The sequence below is a fragment of the Elgaria multicarinata genome, chromosome 2, assembly GCF_023053635.1.
Source record: "Elgaria multicarinata webbii isolate HBS135686 ecotype San Diego chromosome 2, rElgMul1.1.pri, whole genome shotgun sequence".
NCBI lineage: Eukaryota > Metazoa > Chordata > Lepidosauria > Squamata > Anguidae > Elgaria > Elgaria multicarinata.
In genome coordinates, this window is record NC_086172.1 from 51,778,407 (window position 1) to 51,801,747 (window position 23,341).

Here is a 23,341-nt window from a genome sequence, read left to right on the forward strand (position 1 = left end):
TGGTATAGAAATATAATAAAATAAATGAATGAGTGGACTGTTAGGATAACAGCAATGTAAGCATGAACATCAATGGCCTGGTTCAGACAACACGCTAATCCATGCTGCTTAACCACAAAATGGTTAAGGGAATGCAATGCATTCCCTTAACCATTTTGTGGTTAAGCAGCATGGTTTAGCGTGTTGTCTGAACCAGGCCATAGACGTTCACACGTGGTATTTGCAACTGTGTGGAAGAGTAGTCTATAATCATGATAATCCATTCTGAATTCTTCTGCCAGGTTTCTTCAATGGAATAATAATTTAGCACCCTGCCCTCTAAGTATTTCTTGTTTACAACAATAGTAAGTACGGCATTGCACACCAGCCATAGATACTGCTATCCAATATGGGCAATGTGGCTGATTTTCAGTTTTTCAGCTGCTAATGTAAGTAATATAAAAAGGACAGCATTGCTCAGCATAATAAATCTCCTTGGGAGTGGAGGTCCAATTTTGTTAGGGGCTGGGGTCCAATGGTAACATGCAAGGTATATTTTCTATTAGTGTTATTGTAATGCTCACAATAAATTATAATCATAAACCTGAATTGCTGAGAACTGGTTGAAACTTACAATAGAACAGAACAGATCACCCACAGTGAGATCTGTAAATTCCCAAAGTTATTTTAGACAATGACCATCTATAAGTGATTGTCCATGTGAACCCAATCAAGCAAGGATCACAGTATGCCCATATCTGGATGAGGATTTTGTCTACTTTGTACATCAATAGACTGCCACTCCAGGATTGCCCTTTCAGTCTTTCTTGTCTGGTTGTGAATTTATGTTCTCATAAATTTCCAAAACTTCCACCGAAGTTCTATGTTTTAACTGAAACCAATTAGTTTTCAACATACTGAAAAATATATAGACATAAGAGCAACCTCATAACTTTATGTTTGATGACATATATGTATATGCTTGTTTAAATACAAATTCCATTAATATATGGACAATTTTGTATTATCCTTATTTTGCAGAGAGCCCCAAAATGGCCAGTTTACAACAAAGCTTTTTGGAATCTTGACAGTCATTTTGGAATCTGACAGTCATATTCTCAGAGTCATGTAATGTAATCCTAGGTTTGAGCTACTCTTTAAATTAACTTAGAGTTCCTAATATACACAAAGATTAACCAACAATTACAATCTGTATATGTTGCCCTATAAAACATGCTGGCAAGTATAACTACTTGGATATCATGGGAAATGAAATATTTACTACTGTCCACCAGAATCATTTGGCTTCTGTTCACTTGATTTTTACAATGTGTTTTAGGTTATTTTGCTAAGCAAACATACATTGCAGTCTTATAAAGTAAGCCCCACTGAATTCAACAGAACTTAAAGAGTCAAACTACACATTACATTCGATAAGTAGAGTGCAGATATATTTTTGTTTTTTACTCAAAAGTAAGTGTGGGGATCCAATTTGGATTGGGACTACAGCACATTCCATTCCCAGCCACAACCACCCCCAGAAATCCCCATCCCTTGCATAGCAGTTACCAATAGTAAAAAAAGAAAGAAAAAGCCCACATCAGCACAAATGAGGACTTTTTTAAAAATATTGGTAATTGCCACATGGGGTTGTGGGTTGTTGTTGACTTTCAGGGGGTCACACAAGAAAAAGAAAAACAGAGTTGCACGCTACACACTTAATGTAACATGCAGTTTGATTCTTACTTCCCGGTATAGGATTGCAGCCTTAATGGCCTTCCTTGAACAGCAATTCAGAATAGTATGTATACTACTTGTAATGACTTAACTAATACCTCTATCTATTCACAGTATGAACTTATATGGTAACAACCATTTATACCACAATAATTAAATCTATGGGGGAGGTTTTTCACATGGAGCCCTTTTGTTGCAGCTAGGCAGTATCTGTACCAGGTTTTGTTGCATGCAGTTTTGCAACCCACAATCCGCACCAAACTCCTTTTTCTCAGTGGGCATAGTGGGATTTCACACCCACACACGAGCCAGGGGCAGTCCAAGAAAGAATGCATCCTGTGTCATTTCACTGCCCCTCCCCTTGATCCTCCCCTTGCTCTGTACCCCTCCCACATTATCTCTTCTCCATTCTGGGCATGCCATTGGTGAGTGTAAGTTGCCTGTACACAATGCTTTCCGCAGAACTTTTTTTTTTTAACTAGAAGTACAGTGTTCCACACAGTTCCTTAATTTAAAAATATGGAGCATGCAGCTCTCCTGCATCTGCTAACTATGTGCTCGGCTTCCCAACAAACATGACTGCTAGAAAAGGGACCTACTGGCAGGCAGCTAAGAACAGACTAAACAGATTCCCCTCTCCCTGCTTAGTATAAAGAAAGCCTCAACACACACACACACACACACACCATCACAAAGTTGTTTCACACAATTTTATTTTCATTTATAGTCCTTGCACAAGGCTGTTCTTCTGGAATACCACTAACATATCTACTCTAAAAAGAAACTACAAAGTTAAGCAGTACTGGAGTAAAGTAGCAAAGCAAACAAATAATTAAGGGGCTGGTAATGCTGTTTTGAAGAGCTCAAAGGAGTTAACCCCAGATTTCTTTTTCAAGGAGTGAGCAGATTTCTCTCCGCCCCCTGTAGCACATCACTGCTATGTAAAAATAAATCCTCAGTGCCCACGCACTCCATCACCACCATCATAAAGCAGCCTCACACTATTTAAAACTTTTAAATTGTTATTTATATTTGTTCTTTCACTAACATTTTTTTTTAAAAGCATCAACGCACACTACAATGTTAAGCAAACGATTTCAGTTCTGGTGCTAAACACTTTCACATCTGCGAGTAAAGGAGAAAAAGAAGCTTTTAATTAAGTGGCTACTAATGCTGTTTTGAAAAGCTGGAAGGAGCTGCAGAGCATGGATCTAGAACAGGAAATACACGGCAAGCAATCAAAAAAGGAGGGGCATTTTCAACATGTCATCTACCTTCCCCAGGGACAGCGCCTTCCACCCTGCTTCCATTTTAGTGTCCACAGCATCCAAAAACAAAAACAAAAAGTGCAGTATTTTTGCTGTTTCCTTCCTTAGTGGATTTTTCATGTTAAACAAAAAGTTGGGGGATTTGCTGGGAAAACATGGGCGGATCACAAAAAGATGATGACAATGTATATAGACTTATTATCTCTGATAAACAGCAGTTGCTGGGAAATATGGGTGGGAGGTTGGTGTTGCACTTGTGTCTTGCTTGTGAGTTCCTGGTCGACAACTGGTTGGCCACTGAGTTAACAGAGTGCTGGACTAGACAGGCCCTTGGTCTGATCCAGCATAGCTCTTCTTATGTTCATATGATGTCTGGATCACTCATGAAATATGAGTGAGCGAGACATGGTGATTCCGAAATAAATCATCTTGAAAAGCCCATATTGATTTATTTGTCACTTTCCCGCAAGATTGTGCCAAAAACACCTTACAACAGTTTTTGGCGGGGGGGGGGGGGATGCAGGAGAAAAGGAGAATCAGTGATCATTCTGCCAAGAAGAGCATCTTATGAGCAGAGTAATACTCATGGAACCTGAGGATTCAAGCAAATATCACTATCACTAACCAACCATAAAAATAAAAGTAATAATATAATCAAAGCTAACAGTCTAAAACAAAGGAGAGGTTATAAATCCTAATACATACAGTGCATATTAAACCAAATAAATTTCAATTACAGTCTAACAATGTGGCATGGAGCCTCCAAAGTTACCAACATGCATTGGCCAGCAGCTCCACCTCTCACTCATGGAAGCCCAATTTTCACCTCATCTCATTCCTACCTCTCACGTGGAGAGGTACAGACTTTAATCCTCTTCAGACTCACACACTCAAGCCAAAAAAAGACCTCATCCTCGTGCAACGCTGTTCCCCAACCTGCAAAGTGACAACGTCCTAAGGGCTGGCTCCCTTTGATATTTCCCCTTCAGGCACAACCTGTCAGCAATGATGGATGGAAGGAACCCAATTAAACTGTTCCCCTGTTCAGTCTTTTATAGAAACCATGTTATCTTATTTGCATATCCAAACCAGGCTCTTTGTCAGCTGTAGCTCAAGGGTGGCAGTCACCTCTATCTGGCATATGCCCCATATTTTCCATGACCGCATGACAAGGTTTTCTTGTACAAAACTGCAGCTTCTGCCAAATGCCCTAAACCAAGTAATTTTCAAGCCATCTAAGGGAGGCTTTAGCGTATATACTCGTTTCCCCAAATCCCAGGGGTCACAGGCAAAAAGAAAAACAGAAAAGGGGGAGGGGGAGAGAGAGAAAGAGAAAGAAAGACTAGTTCAGGACTAGTATGTTTGCTATTTAATTCTGGGGAAAACAGTAAACAATTTAAGTATCATGCTATTTGTCAAAATGCCCATAATATTTGGAATTAAATTTTACTTTCAGAACCTTCTTTGTTTAAAGAAGATATATTACATAAAGCAGACTGTAAGTTGGATTCAGTTTCTTTATCACTTGCCATTTCTCTTCTCTGAAACAAATTCAATAATAACTATCCATACTGCAGGGAACCAATGTATATTTCTTACGCATGAAATCAGTTTCTGTTTTCATCTTTGTCCACTTACAATACCATTCCCCTTTCTATTAAATTTCCTATTAACTGTCTTTGATTCTGCACTTCAATTTTCCGTCTATAATTGCTAGTAATCAGACTGATGAATCTCCTGAGCTGGACCACTTTCACCTTTCATATCCACTATATTTTGCATTATTTATCGTACGATCCCATCTCTGTCTTTATATTATTTTTCATATAGATCCTACTGCAAATCTTTATTTACTAACCTGGTTAGCACATCACAGTAACAATTCCTGGGTTGTTTAGCAAAGTGTGTGAGCTGTGCACAAGTTATTTCCGCTTTTAATAAACAACCCAGGAATGCCCCCGTTATTTTGTGATGTGCCAACAACAATCCATGGGCAATTGTTAACTTCGGTTTGTTTAGCCCATAAACCACATAGAGTTCCAGGTTTGCATGTCATGAAACAATGCACCAAACAACAACTGGGTTGTTGGTTAAAAGCTGAAATGGCTTGTACGCAATATCCACACTTCCCGTCCCTGCCAATTCCTGGGTTAAACAAACCAGGAGTTGCCACCATGACTAGTGGACTGATCAGTTATTCTTTTTAAAATCAAGAGTATCTTAAATCAAGCAAATTCACAGAGGAAAATTCAAAACTTAAAAAGAAACAAAATGAAACTGCAGCCTCATCCACCAAAGCAAGCAATTTCACAAACTTGAAATTTTTGCAGATACTGAACAAAAGGACTCAGACAAACTGGGGAGGCTCCACCCACTGTACCACCATAAATTTATTTGACATTCTATGAAGCCAGACCAAATGGGTGGTAAGAAGGATAGATTAACAGGACATTAACTGGTACCCTTGTAAGAATGAGTATATATCAGTTGTAAGGACCTTCCACAGGCACCTTTCTCTAACATAACTGACCACAGTGGCCAGAACATCCAGAACACTAGAGCATACTCCTTTGCCCCATGCAAAGTTGGTACAAAGAGATACTGAGCTAACCTTTGAAGAGAATGCAGAGGCTGTTTGCACACCCAATATTCACCCATATCTACTATAATGAAAATATACATAGACTTAGGCCTTAGCTAGACCTAAGGTTTATCCCGGGATCATCCCAGGGTCGTCCCTGCCTGCTCCTGGGATATGTGTCATTCACATGAACAGGGACGGCCCCGGGACGATCCCGGGATAAACCTTAGGTCTAGCTAAGGCCTCAGTTTCATACAAATTTTGTGTTCCATTTAGGGAGACGGGGTTGCAGAGCAAGAGCAACCATCTCATCTCACCCTATAAATGCCAGTGGAATTCATTTCCAATGAAGCATTTCTTCTAATGAAATGCTTGCCCCCTCAGCTTAATGGTACATTCTGGCAAATGCTGACAGTACAAACTTTGGATAAGTGTCTTATCCAAATGTTGACAGTACAAACTTTGGATAAACCTTTCTTTTTAAAAAGAAAAAAAATGTATTTGTAATAGTTATTTCTTGTATTTATGTACTGTTCTATTTAACTCAGTGGAATTTACTTCTCAGTAGGCATGCATAGGACTGCACTGTAAGATTAATTTATTAAACTATTAAAGAGGCGGGGCTCGATTCTGCAATATCCACACAGTTACAATCAAACTCCCAACTGGGCATTGTAGGGTTTCTATGGGAGTGCTTTTGGAATGCTTGTTGTGGATGAATGTGCATAAAAGTAACTACACTAGAATTATAATTCCTAGGATTTGTTTTTGAAAAAGATCCATCAAGCAAGAGCAGTAGGAAAGTAATATCCTAACTTAAGGATTCCGGTAGGCAGTAAAGTTCACCTGCATGTCTCATGCGTCAACTCAGGCCGTGTCTACACCAGCCGTTTATTCCTGAATAACATCACAGTCCTCCCTACTGGGCCACATAACGTTTACCTACTCTCGCGGTGATCTCAGATTGACCCTCAGTTATTCAGGAATATCACTGACTGGATTTGTCACAATCCCAAAGTCTGCAGCTGGTGTGCCCCCTTCCTTCACGAAGCTGTTGCTGTTCAGCATGAGTTCCTGGCACAGCAAATAGCCAATCCATTGTGAGGGGAGCGTGCATGGGCATCGGTGTGTTTCATCACAGTTTTTCTTTCTTTTTACACAAACATATCTCTGTGCAGGAGTGCATCTTCGACACAGTTCCTACCCCACCCCCCGGTGTGGCTGTGTGTCTGCACTGGTGCGCATCTTAGAGGAGTTATTAAAAAAATATATTCTATGCCCCGTACTCATATGCCTAGTTCCACCCGCTTCTGTCAATACACATTCGGAACCACTGTCATGGAACACACGACCTCCTGCAACGGCTCTCCTTTACTTGCGGGAAACCTCAGCCGCATGTGCCCCATGAGTGCCTATCGCGGAAGCAGGGAACCAGCGCGATCATCCCTCCTTCCTTGAGAAAGGGCTATAGGTGTAGATTAGCCCTCAATTACCCTGATATAACCTTCTGAGAGTAAACCAAAGAAAATCCTATATTAGAAATAAAAGACTAATACAAAGGGAATGCAAGATGTTATGAAACAATATTATGCAAAACTATACACAGGTAGAATGTTTTCCCAGTAGCCCTCTTGCATATTCAGACATGAACTCTGTGAAACACATGCCTAATACTCAGAATTATTGCTGAGTATTTTGTTGACTTTGACCATAACAATCATGTGCATAGAAAACCTTTCAACTTCACTTTTTTTGTGACAGGGAAAGGGGAATATTTGAAACATTACACAAACATATGGTTTATTCGTCTTTAAGATCACTCTACTCACCAGTTGTTTCCACGATACCCTCTAGGATGACAACAATTTCAAACTGTTCAGTTTGCATGCTTCGCTGAGAAAGGTCATAGAAGGGGCTTTTTGAATCGATCACATGGCAGATCGTAAGAGGTGAAACAAGAAAAAGTTGGTCTGCCCCCGTGCTAAAACCTACATCCAGTTCAAGTTGATCAAGGGGGAGAAACTCACCCTCAGGTGTTTGTCGAGACTACACAAAATATGAAGAAAGAGAAAGAGAGAGAGAGAAAGAGAAAGAGAAATCACAAACTGGTATGGTGATTTTCAAGACAGTCTAACAGCAAGTCACATCCTTGCCAACGCTTTGCACTATCAATCATCCGAAACAACTCCTAACAAAATGATTATGCAGCAATGTTATTTTAAATGGATAGGGATGGGGTGGGGGTAGAGAGAGAAGCCAAACACTACAGAACATACATGAATTATTTATAAATACATCTTACTATAATTAAAAGCTCACTAGCTCATGAGATCTGTAGAACTGCTGGGAACCAGCTAAAACAAGCGACAGAAAAAGATAAACATTATTTTTGAACTTACCACCAGAACACCCAAAGTATCCTGCTCTACAGGGAAGGCTGACAGAGAATATACAATACATACCATTTTTCTGCATTCCCTTTACAGGTATATTTCTGTGTTTTCTGTAATTTCTTTACAGGCTCACACATCATCTGCACTACTGAAGAGTTTACCTCACATGGTTCTATAGGGGTGGCCTTTCATACAATCAGCTTATCCACACAGTGAGGCAGCCATGCATTTTGGCTTTCTGGAGGCAAAACTGCCAATTTCACCTTTCAAAATGGAAGCTCCAGACAGGGACAGTTCCTCCAATGGGCCTGTTCAGAAAGCAGGCTAAGCCATGGTTAAGCCGCTAATCCTTTTGCAGCAAATGGGTAGTGAACATGTCTAAACCATGATTATGTAGCCACCATGGTTAGGAATGCTTCACACAGCACTAAATCAAGGTTCACACAACACGTTAAGCCATAATGTTTAGCTTAACATTATGGCTTAAACATAATGTTTAAGCCATAACCACAATGGCTTAGCATGTCATCTGAACAGGGTCAGTATCTTAGGCTTCTTCTTAACTTGATTAAACCTGATTGAAAGTCTCCAATTTGGACCATGTTAACATGTTTCATAGAATCATTGAATCATAGAATAGCAGAGTTGGAAGGGGCCCACAAGGCCATCGAGTCCAACCCCCTGCTCAATGCAGGAATCCACCCTAAAGCATTCCTGATGCTTTAGGGTGGATTCATGCCACTTCACTGGTGCATCATTATCCACTGGTACTGAACAGTTAGTCCTAAGTACTAACTGCTCAACCTAATTACTAAGCTGAAATAGATGCATGTAAACACCCCCAAATTAAACTACTTGGGTTTAACTCTAGTGTGTATTTAGCTATTATTTCATGGTACAGCAAAACTCAGAGGATTAAGCCACAATAACCTCATTAGTTCCTGTAGTTCAAAGTGGCTTAAATCCAAAAACTTTGGCCTAACTGTTTTACCATGTAGACTTATCTGCCTATAATGCCAACAGGGAACCTTTAATAATAACAACAAATAACAAACAACAACAACAACAGAAAATCCACAAGAGACATGAGAAAAATAATACTTTAAAATGCTTTTCAATGAGGTACACAGTGGTCATGATTGTTATAAAAGCATTTCCTCTGAAAGTTTATGGGACTTTTTACTCTTTATATGCAACTTAACTCCAGGCTTTAGAGTATTTAGATCCTTCCAATCTGGGTTCAGGTCCAGTGTGGGGACTGAAACAGCCTTGGTCACCTTGGTAGATATCCTATGCCAGGAACTACAAAGGGGAAGTGCATTTCTGTTGGTTCTGCTGGACATTTTGATGGCATATGATACTATCAACCATGGTATCTTCTGAGACATTTAGCTGATATGGAACTTGGGCTGTCATTTAATGGTGGTTCCAGTCGTATCTGACAGAACCATCTCAGAAAGGTCTTTTTGAAAGGTGTTTTGCTTATTACAACTACCATTTTGTATATCCTTTCAGACCATATTTTGTTATCATATAAATATTGTTTGATATTTTGAATAAATATGTGTCCATACAAACTATATCCCAAGCCTTTGATTTAAATATTTTTGGGTCAACTATAAATATTTATTGGACCCACAGTATACTTTCCTTCATAGGAGAATTTATATCACCTAGTTAGCCAATAACTTTATCTGAATACCAGGGATTTTTATCTCTCTCCTAGAATGAACATGACAGCAGGACAGGCCTTTACTATGGCACCACCCAGGTATGGAATTTTCCCCGAAAAGAGATAAGATTAGCCTCATCTCTGATGGTATTTAGTAGGCATGTGCTCCGCTCCGATTAGAAGCGCAGAAGCAGGAGCGAATTGGCCTGCTCCGCCTTGCCCAGAGGCGGAGTAGAAGCGGACCGCGGACCCCTAGAAGCAAGGCGAGAGAAGCGCCCATTTTTCGGAGCTCCTCTTTCAGGCGGACCGCTCCGATCGCCATCTTGAAACATTTCGCCCATAGATAACTGGGTTGTTTTTGAAGCTATCGTTCTGAAAATTCTTGTGCTTAGACAGTCGTGGATGGGGGTCATTTTGAGACTACTCTCAGCTCTCTGTGTGGTGCGGGTCGCACGCTAGAATTTTTAAAAAAGTAGGGTAAAGGCGGGAAAAAGATTACCTTTTCGATTGCTGAGGGGCAGAGTCAACTCCCGGTCATGATCACATGATCCCAAAGTTGGAGGAGGGGATAGGCAAAATGGGTAACTTGGGATTCTGGGAAACTTCTCTTTCTTAATCTGAACGGACTTTTCCCAGTGTTTTTTAAAACAGTAGCCCCACCAAATGCACAAACACAACCAGAAATCATATACTAAGCCAATAATAAGAGAGCACTGCTACCCACTCTAACTTTGGGGTACAACTGAAAAGATGTGGTGCAAGGGGATGAGCTCCCCTAGGGCATCCCATGTGGACGTGCCTTCACTCTCTCCTGTACTTGGAAGGCCATCAGAGCCTTCCAAAGAGAGTAACCCAGTGGAGCAATGCCTATCATGAGTTGAAGTGAGCGGTCTACTTCTCTTAGTGGTGGAGCGATGCCTATCATGAGTTGAAGTGACAGTTCCACTTCTTAGTGGTGGAGCAATGTCTTTCATGAGTTGAACTGACAGCATTGCTTCTTAAAAGACTGGTCACTACTAGGACCAGTCAAATTGGCAGCTGCTTCCCCCTCCCCCGGGCACGTCCCCCTATTACTGGTAAAAGACAGATATAACCTTTTTAAAAAAGTTCTTCTTGTTGTTTATTCAGCAACACTGCTGCTTTTAATTCCACCCCTCCTTCGTTTATTTATTTATTTATTTATTTATTTATTCCATTTTATATGCATTACTGGCTTATCCTTGGCTCACTTCCTTATGCCCCCAGAAATGTCTGCAGCCTGCCTGCCTGCCTTCCCTCTCTCCTCCCCTGCCCGCCTTGCAGGGATGTTGTGTGTGTCTGGCTTTGACTCAGGGGAGAAGTCCTTCCTGCGCTCACTTGGAGTTTTGGAAGTTCCAAATCCATTTTTCAAGTGTGGAAGAAGATTCATAGGTTTATCTCTACTCCCCAATTCATGGCATGTTGGGATTTCCTTTGAAATGGCCCCATTGAGAGGTCCGCAGGTTTAAGCCCCACCAAAAAACAGGGAATGATGGGACTGCCTTGAGTCTCGGCGTGCAGCGTATGTATCCCTGGATAAGCTGTCATGGTGGTGAGTTTGAGGGGTTTTTTTAACGTGCAAATTGACGGAGCTATTGGAAAGGGGTGTGAATGGGTGTTGGATTTTCATAAATTCCCCAAAAATCAGGGGATGATGGGACTGCCTTGAGTCTCGGCGTGCGTATGTATCCCTGGATAAGTTTTCATGGTGGCGAGTTTGAGGTTTCTAACGTGCAAATTGACGGAGCTATCGAAAGGGGTCTGAATGGGGTGCCCGATTTTCAAAAATTCCCCCAAAATCAGGGGATGATGGGATTTCCTTGAAACTTGGCGTCCATGTGGACACGTGGATAAGCTATCATGGTGCCGAGTTTGAGGTTTCTAACGTGCAAATTGACGGAGCTATCGAAAGGGGTGTGACTTAGGGTTATGGGTGGTGCGTTTGAGGTTAGAGCCCCGCCAAAAATCAGGGGATGATGGGACTGCCTTGAGTCTGGGCGTCCATGTGGACACATGGATAAGCTGTCGTGGTGGCGAGTTTGAGGTTTCTAACGTGCAAATTGACGGAGCTATGGAAAGGGGTCTGAATGGGGTGCCCGATTTTCATAAATTTCCCAAAAATCAGAGGATGATGGGATTGCCTTAAAATTTGGCGTGTGTGTGTATACGTCCATGAGGTGTCATGGTGCCAAACATGAGGTTTCTAACTTGAACAGAAAAAAAGTTGTTTACTTTTTTAGCTTTCAATGCAACCCTATGGGGGGGGGAAACGGAGCTCCGATCCGGATCCGGAGCTCCGAGCGGAACGGAGCGGAAATGGGCGGAGCGGGGGCGGGGCGAAGCGGCCCAATCCAAAAATCATGGATCTGGAAGTGAAGCGGAGCGGGGGGTCCATGCACACCCCTAGTATTTAGGTGAGCAGTGAAAACATTCTCATTCTGCTTGGCTTTTAATGGTGTTTAATTGAAGATCTTAAGTTTTTAATTATTTAATGTTGTTTCGTTGTTGTTTTTTCTTCTCTTTATACAAATACTTTGGGTCTCTTGTTAGGGCCAAAATGCAATACAAAATGCTTTAAAAATAAAGAAAGAAAGAAAGAAAGAAAGAAAGAAAGAAAGAAAGAAACTTTAAAAATAATAATGTGCAGGGCAGTCCTATGATCCTTGGGACAGCATCCCAGAAAACAGAATAGACTGGAAAAACCTCTCCAATGTCAGAAACCGCTCTGATCTTGGAGATTGGCATCCTCACCTCTCTGACATCGGAGAGGAGGAAAAGGGGGTGGATTAGGCCATGATGTGTACAGAGCAGGGGAGGTTCTGAATCCAAAGGCTCAAAAAATCCTCCCAAGCCCCAACCATGCACCCACAAAGGGGAAGGATTTAGAACAGTCCTGAAGTGTGTCTAAACGATTTTCCTCCTATCACTTACAATAGGAGGAAAATTAGTAAACCAACAAAAAAAGTGGAAGAGTGGCAAATGCTACCCCTTCCTTCCTTCCGCTCTGCCAGCAGAGCTTTGCAAATGTCAGTGTGTTCTGACCTCAGAGCAGTCCGACACAAAAATAGGATTGTGCTTTAAATAACAGAAAAATCAATAAGAAAAGTGTAATTAAACAACACCTGTTAAAATTCATAATTATGCTTGAAATATTGGATAAAATATTGCTCTTCTGTAATTGAAAACTCTTCATTTTAATGCCCCCATAAGAAACACATATTAATGTGTAGTAGAACAAATTAGGGTGTTATTGTGTAGTTAACTTTTAAAATATGCAGATAGGCATGTACAGATTAGCATAACTCACATTTTAAATATACTAACAACATTTCAGTGAAACTTATTTCCAAGTAGGTGTGGTTAAGGCAGGCCTGCAGCCTAAGCCTTATTCTATACCGTTCTGCTCATGAAAAAATTCTACTCTAATAAGTTACATTATACAGGATTGTTTTAAATTACTATTTTTTAAAAAAAAAAATTCCACTGCTAATCTCCAAACAATTCATATTTCAGATCTTATAACATGTACTAATGGCTATATTTTAAAAGACTTGAACATTTAGCTTTGAAATGCTATTACTATGAAGAAAAACTCCATTTGGCATTTAGCAGGTTTATTTGACAGGATTCCAATATGATGCGGAATTAAAATTCACTACGGTTACACGAGTGGTTCTGTTTTCTCAGATATGCCATCATATTACACAACGATGGGTTTTACATAAATATTTTAAACATGAAACGCTCCGTAAAATATATCTTTATATACCATGCATTTCAGACTCATCTGTAGCATTTTGTTTTGAAAGAATAAGTCATATTGATTATCTACAATGCTTATGATTAAAAAGACTAATATCATGGAATGGCCTAAATACCAACAGAGCCTGAAGCTCAGCAAAAAAGTACAGTTCGAGTTGAGAGGAGTTGGAAGCAAGGCTGCTAAACAAATACGTAAATTTCTGTCCCACTTTCTAACCAATAACTAGCTTACAATTACAAAAATAGCAATTGAAGAGTAATGTGAAGAAGTATGCTGAAGGATTTTTTTTGACTGAAGTTATTCAGACTGAGAACATATCGTCGTTTGTTTTGCTTTTTCATTTATGTTGTTTCATTTATTACATTAATTCATCTTTCTCAGAGGAAGCAACTCAGCATGGTTTCTATGGGAGATGTCAACAATGCTATTAGGTTAAGAAGGTCTAGGTCAAGGAGACCCAATGAAATTTATCGCTGAGTGGGGAATTGAATCTTACCCCAAGGCCTTAGCTAGACCTAAGGTTTATCCCGGGATCGTCCCGGGGTCTTCCCTGTTCATGTAAATGACACACAGGATATCCTGGGAGCAGGCAGGGACTAGCTAAGGCCCAAGTTACCCAATCTGCTCCACTACTTGCTGCCTTGATGCATCCTTCTATTCGTCCTGATATCTATTGCCTCTAATCATTCTGATATTTATCTAGTAAGAACAGCAGCCACACATTCTGCAATGCTCCCTTCCAATTTTGCTGGTCATATAACGCCAGTAAACCTTAATGTGCAACAGTGTAACCAGACATTGCCAATTAGGCAAAGGGATTTGACCCAATATATCTGCTAAGCATGAAATTTGGTAACAGCTATTATATATATTTAAAAAAAGGATTCAAAGCAGTTAATCAAAAACAGTATTGTCCTTTCAGAACTTTCTCACTCCTGTGCTAATTCATACTGTTTCACGTTGCTTTCATCACTTCAGGGTGAGGAGCTGAGTTTGAGGCCACAAGCAACCACCCCATGCCCCATCAAGGAGCAAACGCTTACATAAAGGAAGCTCCACTGAAATGAATAGGAACTGCATACGATCCTTACCATACCCATGCCTAACCCCTATTAATGTGTGTAGGATAACTACCCTCAGAGCCTAAGGATTGCTCAAGGGCTTTTACAGGAAAGGAGCCATTGGGACCACTGCCAATTAGAGCCACCCCTAGATGGTTGTTTGGACGAAAACATTAGAATGCATAGATAGGTTTTGGAATAAAACAAAGCCACCCCCATTATCACACTCCTTCTCCCTGTAGGTGCTTCTTCTTCTAATATGTCTTGAGGGGCGTAATGTCAACATTACTCAGAAGGTTGTAATGTTTTAAATAGAGTGTTAAAAAATTAGACCAACAATGCTTGCAAATGACAGTACTTGACTTATTAAATGAGCATTAAATATTATTAAATATTAAGTATATGCACTCATTTACCCTATACGGTTAGGAACATATATTTTTGTTAGTGAGAACATCTTCCTTTTTATCTGTAAAGAAATGTAAATGATCTGTAGACTAATTTTAAGTAAACTATCTATCTATATGCAATTTAACTTCTCTCTTCTACTATCCTTCAGGGTGAGTTCTATCAGTTCATATAATGTAACACCTAACTTCACAAACTATGCCAACCATGTCAAAGTATGATTCACTCTGACTAGTGTTTTTCTGAACCTTAGTTATATACCTTTTCCAATAAGATAATGTTTTGTGAAAAAGAGGCCTGGTTTGCACATAGCTAACCTATGGCTTATTTAAACTATTATTTGCCCTACCCAGGATTTGTCTGGAAGATGATCTAAAAAAACATGATTTGTTTTCTCAGTCCCTAGGTTGTTCCCCTCCTCCTTCACCCACTCCTTCCCTGTATCCTACCTGCCTTTGCAGCAATTCTGTACTGGAATGTAAGGAGGCTGGGGTTTTAGACCACTCTTGCCTGCTTCCTCTGTAACCTGGTGAAACAACCTATGAACAACCCAAAATTCTGGGTTCGCATGTAATGAAAACCCATGGTTTAAACAACGCACAGTTTGCAACCCAACAACAAACCATGGGTTCTCTTCATTTATTATTATATTTATACACCACCTTTTTTCCTCTTTCAGGGAGTCAAAGGCAGCTTTCATGGTCCCCTTCCTCTCCATTTTATCCTCACAACAATCCTGTGAGGTAGGGTAGACTGAGAGTCGGTAACTGGCCCAAAGTCACCCAGTGAGCTCCATGGTTCAGTGGAGACTAGAATCCAGATTTCCCCTGTCTAACCATTGCACTACACTAGCTCTAACCACTACACTACAACCCATGGTCAACCCAACTTCTGGGTACTCCCATAATGACAAAGCACAATTCAACAAACCATAATTAATTAAACCATAGTTTGTCCCTTAAGTATGAACCAGGTCATTGAATGTACATTAAGATAATTGACCAGGTTGCTTTTAGATCTCATTCTTGGGACGGAAATACACAAATCATGCTGTTTTCTTTGTGTCTCTAGATATAAAAGTGAAAGGCATGGATTTTATATTGTTTAAATCCAAATGTGTTCAACAGAAAACTCCAAAATTCAAAGATCCCATTGATTTTTGTATTTACAATTCAGAGGGAAATACATTTGCTAGTTTCACATTGGTTCTAGATTTACTTTTGTCTCCTAGCAAAGATCTCAGCCACATTTTATTGAATTTCTTTTCGTACCTTCTAAGAAAATCCTTTACACCAATCCAAATTACAAAGTTTTTTTCCCCCTGTGTGTTCTGCTGAATTGTATGGGAATGGTTCCTTCCATTCCTCATTTCAGATTTCACTCACAACAAGCAAGACATCTGTGCATGTGTGGCTCTGGGTAAAGAGGCACAGCATACATTACTATACTATATTATATAAAGTATAGAAAGTATTTCAAATGTGTGCATGGGTATGGTTCTTAATGCTTTGGGTCTAAAATTTTTTTTCTATAATTATATTATAGCATACACATTAAATAAATATATTTGTAAAAAATATTCTGAAATAAGTTACCCATTAGAAAACATATACTATATAGCTTGCCTTCCTGTAAAGCTGATCACATTTTCTGAACTGCTGTTTAACTATGAAAGAAGATTCAGCTGTCTAGTAAATCATATGCAGGGACTTCTCAATGTAACAGAAAGGAGCAACTTTATAATGTCTCAATCAGTGTAGTAATTGGTGTGCAACTCAAATCTGAACCCAGGGAAATAATTAATTTAAATTCAGGGTTACGCTAAATTCCATAGTCTGTTCTTCATAATTGGTTATTAGAGCCTAATAATGAAAGTGCATTCTGAGGTATACATTGGTGCCCTCTAAAGACCAGACAAATACTAATGAGGATATTTCACCTAAAATGTATTCTGCCGTTTTAAATTATTTATAAAAGAATAACCTACCACTTTACATGAGAAATTAAAAGAGGTGATTACGATGCATATTAATGAGACTTTTCAATTTGAAAAAAAATGTAAGTATGTCCTTTGGGAGTAAGTGGTGCAAAGTTTATACATTTATTATCTATTACAATTATGAATACCATCCTGTCTAAAGTAACCAAGGACACTTCACTCTAACTTTAATAAATACCTCGGGGCGGGGTGGGCAGAGTTATATGATAGTTACAAACTATTTTAATTTCTCATGATTTTCTTTTCATCTTTTTATCATCAAGGAAGAACTGGAAGTGTCACTAAAGCTGGGAGCTCTTGAATGAATAAGAGTTTACTATGCCTGCTATGTAAGCTGTAAACCAGCTCTGACGTCTATCTTAACATTATCTCTACCTTTACCCAACAGCGCTTAATCATATTTAGAACTCAGAGCTTAATTAGTAAAAAGTGAAACTAATTAATTAAAAGTCCCATCCAGCAAACAATGCTGAAATCAACAGGCAACCTACTTTAACCCATTTGGAAATAGATCTTGACAGCACTCATATGAGAGTCCCAGTGAAGTGAGTGGATCTCCATCAACTCAGAGATAGCATCATAAGTCTCAACGAAAAATGATAATAGCATTGGTTCCAATGGTGGCATTCCATTGACAGAAGCAGTCCCATCAGTTGAACTGAGAAGGGGATGATTACTCCTCCCCCCACAAGAATAATCTGCTCTGGAGGCCTGGGAAAGTTGGAAGGAATTGGGAAGAAAGTCCCATTGCACTCGTTGCTAGTATCCGTGGCTAGTACAAGGAAATTTTTTGAACTGTATAAATAAGGAAAGATTTAGCTTAATAAAAAGGATCCTTTGGTACAATGGCATTCAAAAATCCCAAAGCCGCCTGGGGTTCCATGGAGGGAAAAAAGGTGGGATATAAATGTAATAAATAAAAAATAAAATAAAAGCCAGCCCCTTCCCCACAAAAAAATCAGAAAAACACCTGTTTGATTTCATTTTCTCCATTGCAATATTTTTTAAAAAAATTATACAAGGCAATTTTATTGCTATTTCTATTCTTTTGTCATTAGTATTACTTTGAGCTCTTCCCCATTAGTTAGTATCACATGTCCACTGATGTTAGCAGTAATCATAGTTAGTCCAAATCAGTTTACACACCTGCTTCTAATCATGATTGCAAATTGTGATTTGGCCCTAGGAATGGTTAGTGAAAATGGCACCAACAATGTCACACTAGAAATAAAACTCGACAATGAAAAGGGAGGAGTGAATATCCCTTGTACATGACAGTGAGGGTGGAGCATGCAAGCCCACAAGGTAGTCCAGATAGTTAGGAGATTAGTCAGCATTGCCTCTCACCAAGCCAATGTGGCTCAAACAACCCTTATTTGATACTGTATATAGCAATGTACAAAGCAGAAAGTATTTGAACTGGTTGTTTTCTTTTTAAGGTCATAGATATAATCTTCGGCAGTTACTCTCTCAAAGACAGTGATAATAATACATCAGAGTAGTGCTTTGAAGTGTTCAGAGCACCTGATGTAGATTTAAACAAATTAATTACGTACACAATGACAACTCATGAGAATATATGTATGTTTTTTCTTAGGATTTTTATCAAATTTAGATTGTGGGTCAAGTTTATCTAAGCAGTATTAAAAGAAAGCCAATGTAATATTCAGAATGTAGAAAAGATCTTAAATTTTCACTGGTCTTTGGGAGGTATATGAAGTAATGACATCCCTGTGAACAAGCCATAATTCTGAAGCTAGGCCTCCACTGAATTTAGAGAACTACTTTTGTGTGTGTGTGTGTGTGTGTGTGTGTTAATGACTTATTAGTCTTTTCAATAGAAGGATTAAACACTGAAAAATATTTCATTCTTGTTCTTTAATTGTCCTCTACACTCTAGAGGGCAAGTATGTACAAAAATGCAAAATATTTATTGTTCTTGAACAGAAATTGACAAAAGAAATAAAAACAGATGATTCAATGAGTTTCAAATTAAAAAAAAAGACAACTTTTGCTGATGAACCATTTCAGATTGTACCACAAAAAGAAGAGGTGTAAGGGGGGGATGCTTTACTTTAAAGGCTGGGGAATGGAAAGAGCTTAATGTGAATTCTTGTTTGGGAAGCAGCTTATAAAAAAGGAAAACAGAAATGCAGCCTGAATTGAGACAGAGATGATGGAATCCATGCTTTTAAGGAGAAAGAACATAGTAGGGAGAGTGTGCTGTAGAGACTTTAAGGAGAATGGAAACAGAGATAGATGTACAGCGGTGGATATTCACTGAAGAGAACTGATAGGAAATGGCAATGCAAATACACTGGAGGTGGAAAAATCAAGGAAAGGGAAATGCTGAGAGCTCTCTCAAAGAATGAAGAAAGCATTTAAGAATAGATGGGTGAAAGGAGGGAAGAGGTATGAGTGCTTTAGTGCAATTCTTTGAAAAAGTGTATGTAAACGTACAAAAACAAACACCACACATAGAGGACCATGCATGTGTGATTAGCACAGAGGGCAAGCAAGAGAGCCGGAACTTACTTTGAGGAGTTTGCAGCGGATCTGCGCAGAGACCATGTGGCTGTTGCGAAGGTTGCCCACTCTGAACATGAGGGTGAGTTTGCCATCCCTCATGGAGATTACAGCATGTTCACTGAACATCAGTGTCTCTGCCCGTTTCTTAGGTTGGGACATCTTGATGAACATACAGCCAATGAGAAATGCATCCACAATGGAACCCAGGATGGACTGGAAAAGGAAGAGGATGATGCCCTCCGGACATTTGTCTGTAATGTATCGGTAGCCATAACCAATAGTAGCCTCTGTCTCTATAAAGAAGAGGAAGGCAGAGGGGAAATTGTAGACGTTGGCCACACAAGGAGTATACTTCTCATCATGGGCTTTGTTCAAGTCACCCCGCATGTAGGCAATGACCCACCACATGGAGGCCATAAAAAGCCAGGCCACAGTATAGGTGAGGATAAAGATGAAAAGGTTCCAGCGCCACTTGAGATCCACCAGAGTAGTGAACAGGTCCGACAGGTAGCGGCTCGTCTCACTGCCCAGGTTGCCATGTTGCACGTTGCACCTGCCATTCTTGTCCACGAACCGCTGGCGCTTTTTCTTATGGGCCGATGCCTGCTGCTGGTGGAAGCCTGAGCCACTGGACGAGGTGGTCACTACCTGGTAATCGTCCCCAAATTTCCTTCGAAGTGCAGACATAATACGAAGAGGGCAGCCAGAGTCACCGATCTGCAGTTCGCTGCCAGAGGAAGAGGTGGTGGGACACTTCCCTCTCTTCTTCTCCCCACTTCCTCTCTCACCTTTCCCCTCCTTACGCTTCTCCTCTCCTTTTCTGCCTCCCCTCCGTATCTATCCCCCTCTTACTTTTCTTGCCCTCCCCTTACTTCAAATACATCACCCCTGGTTCTTGTGGGCCACCCCCTTCCCCCCCCCACCACCACTGCTCCTCTCCTTGTCAGGAGATAATCTCTCCTTCCTTCTCTTTCCCTCCTTCCCACTCAAAACCAGGACCCCATGAAGCGCAGCACCAGCTAAGCTTTACCTTGCAGCATCTCAGTCTGGCGCTCCTGGAAGTTAGGAAAGGTGGGAGTGAGGGGACGGGAAAGGTGGGATCCCGGGCAAACTAGCCGCAGTCAGTTCAGACGGGCAGTCGTTTTTTGGCACCGTTCCTCCTCCTCCCCTCAGCGGGGCTGAGGACGGGGCACAACGGCATGGCTAAGCAGCTCCTCTTCCCCCTTGCACCCCCCACCCAGCCCAGCCCCTTCAGAAGCAGAAGAACGGCAACGAGCACTCACAGCCCCGACCCCACCATCGTTCCTTTCTTCCCTCCCTCCCGCCGCTTTCGCGCCTAATCCTCACGGGCAGCCACCCGGAGGTCCGTCCGCTCGTCCTTCCCTGCGATGCCCTCAGCTGGAACAGCCTCGGCTGCCCAGGAGGACGCAAAGGAGACGCCCGGGCGGAGAGCAGCGAGCGAAGCCACTAGGGCGCCTCAAGGCTTCAGCCTCCGGCGGGAAGCAGCTACCTCGTTGCGCCGGAGGAGTTGCTCTGTGGGGTACGTTCGTGTGCTTGGCGTGCTAGCCCCTGGCGGGGTGCGTGTGTGTGCGTGTGAGGGGAAGAGAGTCCCTAGCGGTGCCTTTCAACAAACTGGAGTGGGGGGGTGCCGGGAGGGGGGGGGAGAGCCACGGCTCTTCCACCCGCTCCCGTGTCTCTTGGCTGCTGAAGAGCTCCAAAGGAGGACAACCCAGCCACTGTGTAAAAGCAGGGGGGGGGGGGGGAGAATAGATGTATAGAGATATCCTTCCTTGTCAAGCTGGCAGTCTTTCTTTTTTTTCCTCTCTTCCCCCCCCCCCCACCTCTTTTGCAGGATTTGAAAATTAAATAAATAAACCAACAACATCTACGCTGCTCTGGCTCAGCTCGTCAGCGTGCGCGGAGGAGAACGGGGCTCCCGGGGTCATTTTTTTCCTCCTCATGGTGGTGGGAGGCGTGAGTCGGCGAGGCTGGTTGCGCGCTGTCGCGAGGCGGTAGCAACAGACGACGGCTCGGGCGCGCTGCGTGTGTGTGTGTGTGTGTGTGTGAGAGAGAGAGAGAGAGAGAGAGAGAGAGAGAGAGAGTGTTAATGCAGGCGGTGATCTGCAGACCTCCAGTTTTAGCCCCGCCTGTCCCTTGCCTCTCTTTCCCACCACCCCGCCTGATGTTGCACCTTCGTTTCGCTCTGCAGTGCCAAAGGCGGCGGCGCCCAGCCGCCAAAGCGACCACTAACTACCACCCTCGCCAATTAGCAACGAGCCCCCTCCGCTGCCCACACGCCCACTTTCCCCTTCAATCCTCACTCCCAAATAGAGCAACTACTGCTGTCACTAAGGAGGCGAATGTGCCAGCTCTAGTAGTGTAGCAAGGGAGCTAAAAAAAACCTAATGGGTGCCGGTGGGATTTAAACATAAAAGGATTAGACGCTATCCAATGCACAGCAGAATCTCCCTATGTTGTATATTTGAGTGGGTGGGGGTAAAAGTCAAAGCCTGCCTTTCAGTATATATTTTAAAGAAGACAGGGATCGTGTGTTTGTGTGTTTAATGCTGCTAGTTGCAAACATTGCATTCCATCAAAGAAGAAAAACAAAATGCTGCAAAATTCTGGCACCACTGCAGCATTATAGAGAGAGGGAAAGAGAGCACTGAAGATTTTATATCCTAAAGAATTATGCTCAGCTGCTTCGCTAAATTGTATTACTTTGGTACAGAGCATAGATGTACAGTTAATCTGAATCATGGTCAGCAGAAATCTCTGCACTACAGATCCCAGAGATATCCCCAATGTTTGCCATGAGCCTTATAGAGACAGCACAGTGAGATATGGAAGTTGGAACAGCACAGAAAGGGAATAGAGTTGGCAAGTGGCATTTAGTCCCCGACTACCCTAAACTTTTACTGCTGCTCCTTCTGCAATTACCTGCATTGGTCAGATAGAATAGGAAGAGAGAACTGTTGGCAGGGGCTGCATATAGGGGCCAGCCCTCATGACGATGCTCAGAGAATTGCACTGGCTGCCAATATACTACTTGGCCAGGTTCAAAGAGATGATTTTGACATACACGGTCCTAAACCTGGGGACTATCTGCATGTTCACTGACATCTACAGAGCAAGGCCTCCTGTTGCCTGCACAGTTACATCTGATAGCCACCAGGGGGCAGGGCTTTTTTCTGTTGTGATGCCCTACTTTGGTATTCTTTCCCACTCTCCAGAGTGACAGGAGCCCTGCTTGATAATGTTTCAGCTCCTCTTAAAAACTCACCAAACATTTGCTGAGTTTAATATCTAGCTTAGCGTATTTGTGTGTGTTTTGTTTACATTTGTAATTTATTTTAATTGTTTTAATGAATTTTGTACACCACCCCTGTGAGTTGATAATGAAGGGTGATATAGAAATGTTTAATAAATTAATAAATAATAATTTACAATGGTTGCCAAGTGTGAGTCTTTTTCAGTGGAATCCTATGAGTGGAAGTTCAATTGGACTTACTCCCAAGTAAAGCGCTCAGCACTGAGTCTTTGACAACTTTTCTTTGGTCTTACTCATTTCTAATCTTTCTACATCTAACTGAAGGATTCTGAGAAAGCCCAACCTCATTCTTAAACATATGACACAGCCTATAGGTAAGAACTTATAAATAAAATATACCATCAGTAGACGATTCCTTGAAGATCTTTGTGGGATATGCTAGATGACGCACAGAAATAATACACAGGTGCAACCCATTACTATCAAATGACTTCACTAACGTATAGTAATCTTTTCTTTAAAAAAAATCTAATACCCTGTTTTGCATAACATTTCTTAGAGAGTAATGGGGAAGCTATGGCAAATAGCTGTAGTAACCACATTGCAGATTTAAATTCAGTTCTTGCATGTAGCACAGAACAAGAACTGTGCATTTAGCACCT

At 41.2% G+C, this 23,341-nt stretch overlaps 1 protein-coding gene across 2 annotated transcripts in view; it reads right to left on the bottom strand.

Moving 5' to 3' along the window:
* KCNJ3 (potassium inwardly rectifying channel subfamily J member 3) overlaps nt 1-20,161 on the bottom strand; it is a 138,150-nt gene extending 117,989 nt beyond the window's left edge. For both annotated transcript variants that reach the window (XM_063116532.1, XM_063116533.1), the window contains exons 1-2: nt 19,415-20,161; nt 7,395-7,611 (exon numbers count right to left, since the gene is read on the bottom strand). In XM_063116532.1, coding sequence (XP_062972602.1) covers nt 7,395-7,611; nt 19,415-20,095 — 898 coding nt within the window. In that variant the 5' untranslated portion in view covers nt 20,096-20,161. The remainder of the gene's footprint in view (nt 1-7,394; nt 7,612-19,414) is intronic.
* Between the last annotated feature and the right edge of the window lie 3,180 nt (nt 20,162-23,341).